The sequence below is a fragment of the Hydra vulgaris genome, chromosome 08 (assembly GCF_038396675.1).
Source record: "Hydra vulgaris chromosome 08, alternate assembly HydraT2T_AEP".
NCBI lineage: Eukaryota > Metazoa > Cnidaria > Hydrozoa > Anthoathecata > Hydridae > Hydra > Hydra vulgaris.
In genome coordinates, this window is record NC_088927.1 from 5743746 (window position 1) to 5761293 (window position 17548).

The following is a 17548-nucleotide window of genomic DNA, read 5'->3' on the forward strand; positions in this document are numbered from 1 at the left end:
AAGATGATAATCATTAGCATATCATCATTGTATACCATAAAATCGCCTAAGTTCAGTCACTTAAGCTTTGAATATTTATTTATCACGCATAAATAAATAAAAAATTTTTCCTAAAACATACAGAAAATTATATTGATAATTGATATTGTAAAAATAAAAAAATGAAAATTAAAAACTAGCATTTAGTATTAAATTTAAAATGAAAACATCTACTGTGACCGAACTTTCAATACCATCTCATAAGTTCGGCCACTATATAAATACTATTAACATATCACAAACTTAACGTCACAAAAAAAGAAAAACTAATTTTTAAATGTTATTTTATTGAAATATTATGATATAAATTCATGTAATACCAGTAACTAAGGAGGACATCACCCCAGGTTCAAAAAAAAAAAAAAGTCTTTTGAAGCACCAAAGAAAACAAGAAGAAGCACATAAAAAAAGGCCTTTTTAAATATAAGTAGTAGTATTTTAAATTTTTATTGTAATAGTCAACTATTTTATTACTTTGGCCATTTTCACATTTGCTATGCCACTGTTTAATAAAATTTAAAAATTTTCAATTAATTTTTTCAATTAAGAAAAAAACACTACTTTGCTTTAAATAAGCTTTGTATGTTTATTGGAAATTCTTGCACGTATCGTTGACCATAGTAGAACAGCACGATCCACACAACCAATCGTCACAGGATTCGCAACGCATCTATTATTGTCATTGAGCTGTAATTTTATCTCCAAAAAAAATGTCACAATCTTGATATTTTTTGAAACTCAAAGAACCGTCAGTTAATTTTGAAATTATGAACAAATTTTTTATTCAAATAGAATACCATGGTGTGTATCAATTACAAAAACGTCAAAATTTACTGGTAAATTTACAGGTAAAGGTACCAGTAAATTTTACATTTGCAACACTTATCAACATTTCACAATATTACTGTTAATTGTCTCCTTTGTTGTTTATCCGTGAATGACTGAAGTTAGAGCATTTCAAAATTTCACTAATTTTTATAAAAAAAGTAGTTAAGTTTCAAAAATTAAAGATTTTTTTTTTGTAAATATAATTAATTTGGTAATTCTTGTTAATACTAAAATTAAATTTGATCGTTTATTTTAATAATTTGCTTATTTTAGATTTTAATAGTATGCATTTTTTCAAATTGTTGTTTTGCTAAAGAATTATTTCAGCAGATTGCATATAAACATTTTTTTTTTATAGATTCATATTTATGAACTAATTAAAAATATTATTTGAGAAAAAAAGGTTTGTAAAATCTGAGTTTTGTATGCTTTTTTAATATTTTTTTTAAATGACCGAAGTTACATGGTGACCAAACTTAGGCTTTAACACACTAATTTTTACAGAAGTGCGGGAGTCCTACTGATAATAAGGACTCTCGACTTTGTTCCCAGATGAAAAAAAAATTTAATCAAATTTTATTAAATTTAATTTAAAAAATTTTTTTAATTTTAATTTTATTAAAATTTTAAAATTTAAATAAAATAAAAAAAAAAGATATTATATTTTGATATTCATTTTTCCTTATTTCAAATTTTATAATTTTTGTTAAAAATAATATAAATCTTTTTTACTGAAAATTTCTAATAGCAACCAAAAGCTACTCAAAAATTCGGAAAAATTACATAATTTGTTTATTTTTTTTTAATTTTAGCACAGATATTGTGAAACAATGCAATTAATAACAAAGTCCTATTAAATTAAAAAAAAGAAACATTTCGCACAAAAATATTCTATCCAGTAAAAAATAACTTTCATAAAAAATATGTATTTTAATCATTTTTTGAATATTTTTGAATGGCATGAACATTTTTATTCTAAAAAGTTGCAAAAAAGTTTGTTTAAAAAAATAACCTTGTCTTTTTAAAATAATGAAGATTCAACATTGGAATCAGTCTAATAACCATTTTATATTTATATTTTTTATTATTTACATTTGCACCCAAGAAACAGATGTTGAAATATTTTTATATGTTGTATCACATTTGCATCTTTTAAAAAAAAAAAAAGGTCTTCTATTTCTAAAATATTATAGGACTTTCAGGATCTGGTAAGGGTTTGGGGGAAGCATAACCCCCATATCTCCCTTGGATTCTTTACTGCCAAGAAATAACTATGTATAAGAATGTATTAACTAAATAATTCTTATTGAAGACACAAACTTAGATTAAAGTCATCTTAAATTTATAAAATCATCATAAAAAAATGTTGTATAATTAAAAAAAAAAATTATATAATATTCTTTGATAATTTAAATAAAATGTGTCTGCGATTTAAATAAAATATACTACCAATAAGCAGTTTAATTTAATTTTAATTTGAGCATTACAAAACAATTTGTAACTTTATTAATAGGCATTGCATGTTACGAATTTAAAAATTATTATAAAAGATTTAATTCATGTCTATCCAGGTTGAACTAAAACATATTTGTTTATAACAAAAATAAAAACATTACAAAACACTTCAAAATTTTTTCATTATTTAATAAAACACATGCAAGAAATATATAATTAAATTATAATTATAAGTATATAAATTATTGAATATTTAAAAATTTTTTTAAAAATGTTCCTACACTCGTTCTTAACAACTAGTTGTTAAAAACAGAAAGCTTAAAGAAAGTTTTTCTTTTAAAAAATAATTGTTTAAAAGAATTTAGAAAGACATGGAAAAATAGTTTCAAATTTATCATAAAAAACACATGCCTACTTAAAAAAAATTTATATATAACTTTTTTTGCTAATTAATACTAAAATGTGTTTGTTTTAAATGACTGTTATCCACAATTAAAAGTTATTTATAATGTAACAATTTTTTTAATTGCATTTAAATTGTTAAAACATCAAAACAGCTGTGGTCAAATTGTAATGAAAAAAAATTATAAGCGTGGTCAGTTACAGCCTGCAATCGCATGCCATTCCTGTCCAAGCCTGTTCCTGATGAACCTACTGATGGAGAAACAAGTTATTGAAGAAAAAAAATTTGATAAGTATTTTTACTAATTTATTATTGCTCTGTTCTTTAAGAACATTAAGCACTATTTGTTTCTATTTTTCTATTTGTAGAATACACTAATATAACATAGAATAACATAATTTATATATATATATAAATATATATATATATATAAGGTAAAAAAAAAAAAAAACATACTGCCCAGTAATGAAACATTCAAGAGTGACAAAAGCAGTTTCTCCTTCAACAGCATCTTGTTTCTGTGACACATATATAATATCTGCAGTATTTTGTGGACTCGAACTCCCTTTTAATAAAAAAAATAAAACTCTTTTATCAAAACTTTTCTAACAAAAAAACATGAAAGTTAAAAAATAGATTAAAAAAATCCACATACCAAAGATACTCAATACTACAGTTTTAACAAGCTGATTAGCATATGGAACATTTTTATTTTGAAGAAAAGTATTTTCTATATTAAGTGTGTAAATTGCATCATCTGAGAGATCAAGATTGGATATAAATAATTCACCATTACTATTTATTCTTATTCTTGATGTTTCCGCTAATTGAACACCATTTTTACTCCATATATATTTAGGCTTTGGTTGAGTATCAACATCAGGTACAGCAGTATAAAAGTTATCATTGATTTTCATGGTTACTCTTTCAACATTTTCAGGAATTTTTTCAAAGTCTTGATTTTAAACAAAAAATATATTTATATATATTTCAATACATACGGAATTTATATATTTACATAACAAATCTCTTTTTTTTATATATATATATTTTAAGATAAATGTTTTTTACAAATTTATACACACAAAATTGTTTGCCAAATTTTGCATTATTTTAATTATGAAGTTTTACTTACACATTAAGTCATTTTTGTTACATTGAAACATTAAATCTATTAGAATATTTATACTGTACTTTAACATTATGTGTCGTCTCCTAAAGATATTTCAGTATGCTTTTTGGTAAAAAACAGATTTTTAAATTTCTACGATTAACTGCATAATAACCAAGTTTACTTTTTTTTATTGTGATTATTTTTCATAGCTACATAATATATTTAATAAATAATAATATTATCTATTTAATATAATGAAAATACTCTCTATATAATATCTCTGTATGTTTCAACTAAATTAAAGTAACTTCTATAAAGTTAATTAAAAAGTTATTAAAAAATGGGGGTTTAAAAACCCCATTTTTCAATAACTTTTTTGGTTAGACATTTTACAGCATTTATACACACCATTTTATATATTACCTGTTTAATAAAAAAAATATTAACTTGTTTTGAAATGAGCTTAATGCATACATTTCACATAAGTTTTATCATATTATAAGTTAGTTATCCGAAGAACATAAAATACTAAACTTTAATCTCTATCTCAAAAGGATCTCCAAGTACTGAGACAAGCTAATATCTTAAACTTTAGAAAATAAGTTTAGAGTAAATTTAGCTTTAAAAAACAAATTAGTTTAGTTATGAACAAAAAATTTCATTATTCTTTAATTAATAAAAGAACTAAGAAAGATAGATCAAATCAACATAACTGCACTGTTTAATGCAATAAGGAAACAAATATAAAAATTTTTTTTACAGAAAATTGTTAAAAATAAGTCACTCTAATAAAATCTAAAAATAAAAAATAAAAAATTTCATTTTTGGATTTAGCAAAAATTAATACAAATAAATTTGATTTACTTATTATTGCAGAAAATAAAACACTGTGTATTTTTCAACAAAAAGTAGATTTCAAGAAAAGCTTTGTAAATGTTTATTTACATTTTTCATTTTGCTAAAACTACCCAGCATTTTCATAAACATGAAATTTATGAAATGAAATGCAGCACAAACACCTTATAAAGTCAAATTAAAAAGCAAACTTGCAAATTGTTTAAAAAAACTTCTGTAGTAAATTAAGACATTAATCCAACAAGATATTTTTATAACATAAAATCTCTGGATAAACGCAAGCATTAAGTTAAGATTAGAAACGTAAGATAGCAAACAAATAAAAAAGATAGCAAACAAATATTTGTTAATAACTTGATAAATAATTTTTTTCATTAAGTAATTAACTTAAAACTTATTTTCTAATGCTTACTTACTGAAATAAACACAACTTGTTTCAAAATTGTGTGGGTCCTTTAGAGTAATACTAAAATAATATTAAATAAAATAAAATTTAATAAAACTAAATTAAACAGTTTTATTAATATAATTAAAAAAAACAAGATTTTAAAATTAAATAACAAATTAAATAATAAAAGTGTGAGAACAACAGATAATTTGAAAAGAAAGTTTTATTAACTGTTGTATGAATTAATGACCTTGCTATGCTTCTTACAAATGAATCAATGAAATTGCTTAACTCTTTTTTTTTTTTACTTTAATAAACTTTGTTTTACATAAATTTTATTTGTTAGGGCAACTTAATCGAACTTCGCCCAAATCCGCACTGAAATTGATGTTGACAGACTATTATTAGACCTACACAGCTGCACTATATATCATTAGATAGCTTATTCCTTTAGCTACAAAACCATGAAGAATTCTTTAGATTTTATGAGAGTATTTGGCAGTACCATTATAAATTGTACAGTGTGTCAAAAGCACTGATTCTTGCCCACTTGAACTTAATCTCGCCATGTTGATTTAAATTCATCCACTGTGTGAATTTTAAAAAGAACTTATAATTGCCTAAGGCAACATTATGCAGTATACTGGAAATAGAGATTATACAGTATACTGGAAAGTGAGATCAAATCTCGTTAGTTAACTTGTATGCTCCATTGCACCATTAATTAATTAATAAAGAAAGTATAAAACCATGGGGTTTTTTTGAATGCAAAAGTTTCAAAAATTTTTTTTTCTAGTCCAATACCCGTTTCTTCTTTTTCTTTGAGTCACTTAGCAACATTGATAAGTTGCTGTTGTTTTCTTTTGAATTTCTTTCTTTCCTGTTGGATTTTGTCTTGGTGATATATCAGCTTTGCTAAGTATGCTTCTTAAGAAGTTACAACGAAGTATTTAAGCTGGTCTTCTCTGTTCGCTATCTTTTTCCGTGCGGTTGCCTTAGGATATGCCAAGACATTACCAACTTTATCACCTGCATTGATAAAAACATATACTCAATAAATATTTACAATATTTGTAATAATGTGCAAATATTTCAATAATTTTAAAAATTTTCTTTGTGAAATGATTGACTTGCCATGGTAGGAAGAGTTTGCAAATGGAAAATCTGAAACTGTCGTAGAATTAAAGTTTGGTGGTTCTAAGATTTCTTATTCTTTTCACTTAGTAAGATTGAAAAAACTATTCACAATGAAGTCAACATTTTTTTCCTTAACTGAATTGATCAAATATGCAATTACCATGACCAACTGTTTCTGCTTAAAAAATAGAAGCTTTGCTTTGTAACGAATTATGAATTCCGTTATCTTCTTCAGTGCCAATTTGTAATTGCTCAAGATGATTAGCAACTACTCCATCATCCATAGAAGCATCAAAGTCTGAAAAATTAATTTCTTGAACAATTGATGATTGGAATTTCTAAAAAAAACTATAAATAATACTATTGAAATGCAAGTTAGTAAACTTAATGCTTCATTCAGAACTTTTATCAATTTGTACATAAAACATTAGTCACAGTTGCTAGCTAAAGTTTAAATTATAACTTTTATTGTATAGTGGTACTAGCAAAATCACAATAGTACAATACTAACCGAAAAACAATTGTTTTCAGTAACATCTGTTTCTTTTGCTAAAGCTTGATTTTGATGCTCAGATATATTTTTGGACATGTTGTTAAGAACTAAACATTTCAGTGCACACCAGGTCACAAACTGGTTTTCGCAAGCAAGATTAAAGCCTTTTTTAAACAAATAATTGTAGATTGTCAACTGAGCAGAATTCATTTCAGTTTCCATTATTTGGAAGCATTATGATGCAATTAGAGTCATGACATTATTAACATTAATAAGAAGTCCACTTTCTGCTGCTTTCTCATGCACATTCTCAATACTCAACCATAGTACTGCAATTAGCAATTTATCTTTTAATTAGTTTCCTTAATAACAATACACAGAGGAGATGTATTGAAGATTAATTAATTTTTAAAGGCAATCAAAAATACATTAATGTGGATATAATCAATTTTTGTCAACGCAATTATCAATTAAAATTGGGGTTCAATTTTACGCTAATGCCAATGATGTTGAATTAAGGGTAATTAATTTATAAAATAATTTCCTCAATAATATATCGAATAAAAATACATTGAAATATACTTCTTGTAAGCATTAAAAATTTTAAAAATATGTCATCCCAATTTAATCAAAAAATAATGGGAGTCACGGTGAAAGGTTTTTTGTTAAAACTGCTGGTAGCGTAAGTCTTCATATGATATGCTTCATCTATTTTCGCCCACCCGGGCGAGATTGAATGCATTGGGCGACAATATATTTATTCTGTGGGCGAGATTGAGTTAACTTAGGTAGGTTGAACAGAAAACAATTTTATACATATTCTACCATTTCTAACGATTGTAAATGTTATTACAATCAGAGAACAAACAGTTAAGAACAAAAATAAACTACAATCTAAAGTGCACAATAAATAATTAACTCGGTAGAGTTGTATTAGCTGGTTTGAATTCAGCAAATTAAGTAGCAAAAAAACTACCGAAAATCAACAAATATTTTTTAAGAGATACTTCTTTATTTACGATTCTTTTGAGGTCAATGTTGATAAGGCTGGTTTGCTGCTCTAAATGAACGTCTTTTTGATGGTGCAGCGTGTGAATTAACTGATACATAAGCAATTAAAGATGGTGGGCAAGATTGAGTGATGGGCGAAATTATGTAAAGTTACCGTGTGTGTGTGTTTATAAAATTTATCAAACATCAATAAAACTAATAGTTATAGTAACTAAATTATAAAATCATATTTAAGGTTTTTATTTTATTATTTAAGGTATATTTTTTGTAAATTTACTTTATTCTCTCAGATTTATAACCATTAGAGTTTCAGGTAGACAACTTTATGTCATAGACAAAACAAAGGACATTTTACTAATAAAAAAATTGAATGTTGAATTTCCTATAAAAAAAGTCAAAAAAAGAAGTAATTAGGATATGATATTTCTTATTAATTTGCACTATTTTTGAAAAAATATATGTCATTCTGTAATCATTTTTAGAAAGTCCTAGAGCTTTAAAAAACTTTAAAGATGCTGTAGAAATCATTAAGAAGTATAGTGTACCATACTTTTTAATAATTATACAACATCCTCATCATACCAGACCTTTTTATTACTTTTAGTTGCAACCCCATGAAAAAACTTAAAATTTATATCCAGATCAGACTGAAAGAAAAAAAAAAAGCCTAACTTGGTTACTTAAGTATTCTAAGTCAAATTAAATTATCTCCTCAATTATATTTTTAAGCATGGCGTACTAGAAAAAGTTGTAACCCATTTCAGATCATTGGGTTTCAAAAGGTTTGCCACAAGTTTATATTTTACTTCACTTTGCAAATAAAGATAAACTTTAAACAGAACAGGATCAAAATCTGCAATAACTTAATATTTGTAATAAAATTGCAATGAAAAGCGTGAGGCAAGTAAATATAATTTTACTCCATATTCATATTTGCATCATTAAAAGTTAAATTACGTCAATTGCATATTTTAAAGTACTCCATTTTAGTTAAATTTAATTTGAAACCACATTAATATCATTCAAAGTCTTTATCATTAAAAAATTCATTTTAAAAAATCTTTAAATAAACAAATTGAAAAACTATCGATAAAATTAAATATGTTGTTTGAATTTATATATATATATATATATTCCAGGGCTTGGGATAAAAAAATTAACCCAGCTTGATATTTAGAACTCATAAAATTAATTAATTGTGATCGAGTGTGATTATGCATGCTCGAGATAACATCTGCAAGAGCGGTTGTGAGATTTAAAAATTAGTGAAGACCATCTTTATAAAAAAATTTTTATTTATTATACCAAATTCAATTATTAAGGAAATTCTCAAAGTAGTATATATATATATATATACATATATATATATATATATATATATATATGTATATATATATATATATATATATTATATTATATTATATTATATTATATTATATTATCAACTGACGGGTGTACTGGGCAGTTATCTATTATGAACGCTACTTTCTTCTTTTCTTTTGTAAACTTTGTATCCATTTCTCGTATCCACTCTTCAAACAGTATGCTTTCCATCCAGCTTTTATTTTGATTTCTGTATCTGCAAGATAAAGGTATAACTCCTTTGAAGCAGCAAGGTGATTTTGATTTTCCTATTACAAACATAGGAATTTTATCACCGACTGCACTTGCTGCAACCTTTCCTGCAACCATCCCTGTGCTTTCCCCCTATATATGTTTCAGATTGAAGATTTAGTGACTTATTAGGTTGCATACGAAAAAACAATCCAAATTCATCTGCATTATAAATTTCATTAAGTTTATACTTAGATAAAATTATAGGGAGAGTTGTTTCCTTCCATGCCGTGGTCATTTAAGCTGTACAAGAGCTGCCCTCTCCACATATTGTCTTGAAAGAAACATACCTGTTTTTCAACAATCAAACCAACCATCAGACTCTTGAAATCCATTTATATTAATTTATCAGCAAGTTATACATATAAGTGTATATATATATATATATATATATATATATATATATATATATGTATATATATATATATATATATATATATATATATATATATATATACACACTTATATGTTGTCTGAAAGTTTTCTTCCATATTTTGTTGACAAAAAGTAAAAGTTAAAATGCAAGACCGGATTTTTTTTTTTTATTAATTGATAGACTGCCTGCCCCAACCAAACCCTCAGTCGATGTAGCAGCACTCCCTTGCGAGTCAGGCTAAAAGATAGTAGATGTAGCAGCACTCCGTTGCAAGTCAGGCTATTTGTCAGTCGATGTAGCAGCACTCCCTAGCGAGTCTGGCAATAAGATAGTCGATGTAGCAGCACTCTGTGCATGATTTACAATTAAAAAAATAAAAATAAAAACATTTTATTAAAAAAAACAAAAATAAAAACATTGTTTATATTGTTAAAAACATTCAGAATGTTTTTAAAACATTCTGGTCAATTAAATTTGCGTTTTTGTGGTTTTTTTTAAAAACGATTTATATGTAATTAAATTAATGGTTTTTACTTTCGTCCAACACGCAAATGTTGGACGAAAGTCAAAAGTAATTAAGTGACGTATTTGTTGGTGAAAGAATCACTTTTTTCTATCCGCTCTTCCCAAAGACAACAAACTATAGATCTATATATATATATATATATATATATATATATATATATATATATATATATATATATATATATATATATATATATATATATATACATATATATATATATATATATATATATATATATATATATATATATATATATATATATATATATATATATTTTAATCTAAACATACAAATCAAATGATGTCTATCTATCTATACTTGATCCAATAAATCTGAAACTTTACTTTTGTCATCTTTCTTTATATCTGCGCCATCAGTTTTAATTGATTCTTCTAAACCTAAAATAATAACGTTCTTCTCTCTTTCTTCAATTTCTTTATTTTCATTTGAAATCATATTAATAATATCAATCTGAGAGTTTTATTCAATTTTCTACCAGTTACAATATTCCAAGCTTCATTTGGAGCAGAACAATAACATTTAAAATTTTTTTGTTTAAATCTTTATTCTTTTTAGTTAAATCAGCAACTGTTATTACTAACGATTCTATCTTTTTATTCAAATCTGCTACAGCATTATTAATTTTTTATTCATATTCAATTCTCAGATTACTCTCCAGAGCGTCTTTGAATTCTTTTGCATTAACCATAATATATTAGTTATAAAATATTATTTATTATATACTTACTACCACAAGTACTTTTTAACACTTATTACACAGGGACTGAAATTTCAGTATGTGTTTTTTTCCGTCTAAATATATTATATAATATAAATATTAAAATTTGTTTTACTAAAATTAATTTTATAATTTTATACACCAAAATTAATTTTACTAAAATATTTTAGTAAAATTAATTTTGGTAGTTATATTGAAAATTGTTTAAAATACTCTAAACAATTTTCAATAATTATTTAGTAATAGCGTGGTATTTGTAACAAAAGTATTTATCAAAGTCTTTCTAAATAAAAGCGTTTATTAAAGAAAAATAGCTTTTTTATTGTAACTAAAGAAACATTGTCCCCTGGTAAATTCATGTATTCAAAAAAATGCCTTTAAATCAACTCTTTGTCTTAGGATAAAACTAAAAAAGATAAACACAAATGATTATAATGGTGATTGAAAATATTATTGAAAAAAAAGATAAAAAATCATTGTCACGGCACCAGTTTTAATTAGAGAAGGAGGAGACGGATGATGAGGGGATGCGGGTAACTCAAAAACATCACAACCCCTCCCAAACATTGCGGGAAATAAAGCGGTATATGTATATATATATATATATATATATATATATATATATATATATATATATATATATATATATATATATATATATATATATATATATATATATAGTTCTATAGTTTGTTGGCTTTAGGAAGAGCGGAAGGAAAAAAGTGATTCTTACGCCAACACATACGTCACTTTTAATTACTTTTGACTTTCGTCCAACATTTCCGTGTTGGACGAAAGTAAAAACCATTAATTTAATTACAAATTAATCGTTTTTTAAAAAAACCACAAAAACGCAAATTTAATTGACCAGAATGTTTTTAAAAACATTCTGAATGTTTTTATAACATTTTGAATGTTTTTAACAATATAAACAATGTTTTTATTTTTATTTTTTTTAATAAAATGTTTTTATTTTTATTTTTTTTAATAAAATGTTTTTATTTTTATTTTTTTTTACTGTAAATCATGGGCGGAGTGTTGCTACATCGACTATCTTATAGCCTGACTCGCAAGGGAGTGCTGCTACATCGACTGACAAATAGCCTGACTCGCAAGGGAGTGCTGCTACATCGACTGACAAATAGCCTGACTCGCAAGGGAGTGCTGCTACATCGACTGACAAATAGCCTGACCCGCAAGGGAGTGCTGCTACATCGACTGAGGGTTTGGTTGGGGCAGGCAGTCTATCATTATTAAAAAAAAAAAATTCCGGTCTTGCATTTTAATTTTTACTTTTTGTCAACAAAATATCCAAAAAAACTATCGCACAACATCTAAGCGTTCTATATATATATATATATATATATATATATATATATATACGCGAAAAAAATGCAGTATATATATACATATATATATATATATATATATATATATATATATATATATATATATATATATATATATATATATATATATATATATATATACCACTTATATATGTGTATGTGTATATATATATATATATATATATATATATATATATATATATATATATATATATATATATACCTATAGTAAAGGGCTTAGATATACAGTTTGTGGTAAAAAAAAACAGCTCTTTGATTATCTGTGGTATTTAAACTGATAAAATTAAGTTTGATTATAACAAAATTTGATTGTGGAAACTAATTAAGATTAAAAAACCACAAAAACGCAAATTAAAAGACTACAATGTTTTAAAAACATTCTGAATACTTTTATTTTACTTTTTAAAAATAAAAAACATTCTGAATGTTTTTATTTTATTTTTTAAAAATAAAAACATTCTGAATGTTTTTATTTTTATCTTTTTACTGTAAAACATGCATGCAGTGTTGCTACATTGACTATCTTATAGCCTGCTGCTACAAGGGAGAGCTTCTACATCGACTATCTTACAGCCCAACTTGCTAAAGAGTGTTGCTACATAGACTGAGGGTTTGGTTGGGGCAGGCAGTCTATTAATTTAAAAAAAAAATTTTTTTAAATTATTAAAAAAAAAATTATTTTTAAAAAAAAACGACCATGAGAGAGTATATATATATATATATAAAGTATATATATAGAGAGTATATATATATAGAGTATATATATATAGAGTATATATATATAGAGTATGTATATATATATATATATATATATATATATATATATATATATATATATATATATATATATATATATATATATATATATATATATTATATATACATATACATATACACAGGCCCTGATAGGGTCTGTGCATATGTTTATGTATATATAAAATATCTTACCCAGCTCATAACCTCTGTTAGAATAATTTTTAGCCTGGACTAAAAATTATTATAACAGGGGTTATGTAAAAAATCCCATATTTGGCCTGGGCACTGGTCACTTGATGGGCAGAGAAACAAGTTGAGTTAATAAAAGAAAATTATAAGGTAATTAAAAGCAATCAATAGATTTAACTTTTTTTTTTAACTTACATGCTATATATATTTGACGCTTTTGAGATACCAAACCTCCCAGAATATTACTTGCAACACACTGATAACGCCCAGCATCACTTTTTTGGACACGAGAAATTTTTAAATCTCCATTTGATGTTAATATATTAGTATCTAAATTCACAAGCTTATCATCAATAAGCCAATTTATAACTTTCGGATTTGGATTGCCAGTAGCACTGCATGGCAACAAAACCTCTTTGCCAATTTCAAATGTTAATCCATCCACTGGCAAGTTTTGAAATATAGGAGGAGAAAACTGACTTTTGATACCTTTAATTAAAAATAAAAAATTAAAGATATGTTACAATATTGACATTAATACAGAACTAAAACAACACAGTAACATCATACCTTGGTAAGTTATAATAACTAAAAAAACTCCACAGATTTGCATATTGAAATGGTAACTTATTGAATATTTCATTAGAGCTTTTCTTTACATTTTTTTCATTCCACACTAAAAAAGACAAATAAATTTAGTTTTAAATTGATCATATACCAAGCAAGAGTATTTATATATACATAATAGCAAGAGTATTTATACATACACTATGTATATATATATATATATATATATATATATATATATATATATATATATATATATATATATATATATATATATATATATATATATATATATATATATATATATATATATATATATATATATATATAGATTGTTGCATTTGGGAGTATGGAAGGAAAAAATGATTCTTATGCCAACAAATACGTCACTTTTAATTACTTTTGACTTTTGTCCAACATTTGAGTGTTGTCAGAGGTTAAAATCATTAATTTAATTACAAATTATTCGTTTTTTAAAAAAAATGCAAAAATGCAAATTTAATTGACCAGAATGTTTTTAAAAACATTCTGAATGTTTTAAAAACATTCTGAATGTTTTTAATAATATAAAAAATGATTTTACTTTTATTTTATTTTTTTTTAAATGTTTTTATTTTTATTTTTTAAATGTTTTTATTTTTATTTTTTTTACTGTAAATTATACACGGAGTGTTGCTAAATCAACTATTTTATAGCCTGACTCGCATTAAAGACCTGTTACATCGACTAACAAATAGCCTGAATCGCAACAGAGTGCTGCTAACATCTACTATCTTTTAGCCTGACTCGCAGGGGAGTGCTGCTACATTGACTGAGGGTTTGGTTGGGGCAGGAAGTCTATCAGGTAATAAAAAAAAATTCTGGTCTTGCATTTTAATTTTTACTTTTTGTCAACAAAAAACGGAAAAACTTCTTAACAACCAGTTATATATATATATATATATATATATATATATATATATATATATATATATATATATATATATATATATATATATATATATATATATATATACATATACAGGGTTGGAAACTAAGTTTTTGCCGAGTTATAATTTGTTATATCTATGTGTTTATGTGAGAGAAGTAAATCGTTTGTGTTTCTATGTATTCATAGAATATTCTTACTTCATAATTGCACTTAAGAAATGAAAATAAATAATATTCAGGTATTTATTTATTGTGAAAATAAAAAAATGAACATTTTTGTTTAATAGGAATTATTGCCAAGGGTATTGTTTTGCGTTTTTTTGATTGCATCAATGAATTTTGACAGAGAAAACTAAATGAGTGGAAATTTGTCGAAAGAGTGGCACCGTCAGATTTTTATTTATTTTCACCCATGAATTCGGCTTTGAAGGGGAAAATTTTCAACAATACTGCCGAAATTATGCAGGATGTTCAGCTCTGGATCAATGCAAAGCCCCCTTAATTTTTCGCAACTGGCATTGCCAAGCTGCCAGACAGATGGCGAAGATGTATTGAGAGTGATGGTAACTATTTCGAACTCGTTAGAGAGGATGATTAATAAATTTCTTGTTGTATGTTTCGTGATTCTCGTAAGTCGGCAAAAAAAAGTTTCCAACCCTGTGTATATATATATATATATATATATATATATATATATATATATATATATATACAGCCCTTGGAATTTGCCAACTTAACTGCCGACCTTAAATGTTTGAGGTCGACAAAAAATTGCCGACTTTTGTATAAAATTTTTTTGCTGACCTGATACCAACCTTAAACAGATTAGGGTCGGCAAAATATTGTCGACCTTATTTTTCCTAATTCTGAGGGCTGCATACATATATATATATATATATATATATATATATATATATATATATATATATATATATATACATATATATATATATCAGGGACTATTCTAGACCATTTTCGACAGCATCAACCATATTTAGTACCAATTTGGGCGCTGCCCAAATTAAATTTGAGGACCTTTTTTTTACGGCAAATTTTGTTTTTTTTTGCAAAAAAAATGCCAATTTTCTGCTTAATTTCCCCAATTGAGAATAGCTCCTATATATATATATATATATAGGAGCTATTCTAGAAAAAAAATTTGGGCGGCAATACCCATTGGGGGGTATTGCCACCCAAATTTTTTTCCTAGAATAGCTCCTATACATATATATATATATATATATATATATATATATATATATATATATATATATATATATATATATATATTCAGATTTGGACGGGAATGATGTGCGATTCGATGCTGTAACTGACTATACTTATAATTATTTTTTACTACAGCTCGACCACAGCTGTTTTGATGTTTTAACAATTTAAATGCAATAAAAAATAAAGTTAATCATAGTAATTGTATAATAATTGTATTAATTATAATAATTATAACAATTGTTTTAAAATAAACCCATTTTATATAAATTAAATGTTATATTTAAATTATTTTTTAGTAGGCATGTATCTTTTATAATAAATTTAAACATTTGAAACTGTTTTTCCATGTTCTTCTATAAGTCTTTTAAAAGTTTTTTAAAAGATTCATAGAAAAACATGTTTAGTCAAGTTTTTAAAATTGGTAGCCATCACTATCTTAAGTAAATTGAGAAAATCATCAAGAGACTCATGCTTATTTGTAAAAAAGTTAAAATTTTCAAAGTTACTATGAGTCCCAATCTGTTACAGAAGTGAGATCAGATTTAAGATAGGGTTCCTGTTCTAAGCCATTGTAACTAAGCAAGTGTGAGTGTGATTTAAGCCACTTTAGACGTAAGGTTGCCAGGAAGATTGTAGATATGAAACTAATACTAATGTAGATAAGAATTATCATTAATGTAGATAAGAAACATTAATGTAGATAAGAAACAATCATGACCAAGGATAGAATCTTAAAGTACATCAGAAGTTCATGTAAGATTTTTTAGTTAGCTAGAAGGGTGATTAAATTTAGCATATATATGACTTATTGAATTATTTAGCTAACAGTATAATTGAATTAAATTGTCATTAGGATTTAACGCTCAGATAGTAAATTATTTTTAAATTATAGTTGATGGGTATAAAAAGATCATTATTTCAAAAAAAAAAACTTCAAAATACTTTTTTATTATTTTCATTGTGGGACACTCACGTTCTTAAAGATTGCTTAATTATCATCTCGATGCAATCAAAACTCATCTTTGTTTTAAGACATAATAAATATAAATTAAAACTCTTGTAAAACATCTTGAAAACTACTGTTTTAATTGTTAATTACTATTACTAACAACTATTTTAAATTACTATTTAAAAAAAAATAGCTTAATAATGTTCTTAAAAAGTAAAACATTTGTAAATCGATTAAACTATGAAAACTTACCCTAAACTGATTTTTAATAAGGGATTTCATATGTTTGACTGTGTAACTTGAATATAAACAAATATAAATCGCGATGGTTTTTTAGAACCTTAAAGCGTTGTACAGTAATGAATTAATGTGAATTAAAAATGTAATGTTATAAAACAAATTTCGAGGTAATATTTATCTATAACGTGTTTTTAAATAAATCATAATTAACGGACATCACTTTGCGCATCTACAGACTACGATCCGCCAAAACATGGCAAAAGAACATGTATTGCACGCACCTAAATAAACGATAACAAAACCAAATTACTCCTTACAAAAACTATTTTAGTGTGATGT

At 25.0% G+C, this 17548-nt stretch overlaps 1 protein-coding gene across 1 annotated transcript in view; it reads right to left on the reverse strand.

Moving 5' to 3' along the window:
* The window catches only part of LOC101235934 (protein sidekick-1), a 101170-nt gene extending 83658 nt beyond the window's left edge, over window positions 1–17512 (reverse strand). Inside the window, exons 1-5 of the mRNA XM_065802679.1 lie at window positions 17222–17512; window positions 13864–13969; window positions 13489–13782; window positions 3381–3680; window positions 3182–3290 (exon numbers count right to left, since the gene is read on the reverse strand). Of these exons, the coding sequence (XP_065658751.1) occupies window positions 3182–3290; window positions 3381–3680; window positions 13489–13782; window positions 13864–13936 (776 nt within the window). The 5' untranslated portion in view covers window positions 13937–13969; window positions 17222–17512. The remainder of the gene's footprint in view (window positions 1–3181; window positions 3291–3380; window positions 3681–13488; window positions 13783–13863; window positions 13970–17221) is intronic.
* Between the last annotated feature and the right edge of the window lie 36 nt (window positions 17513–17548).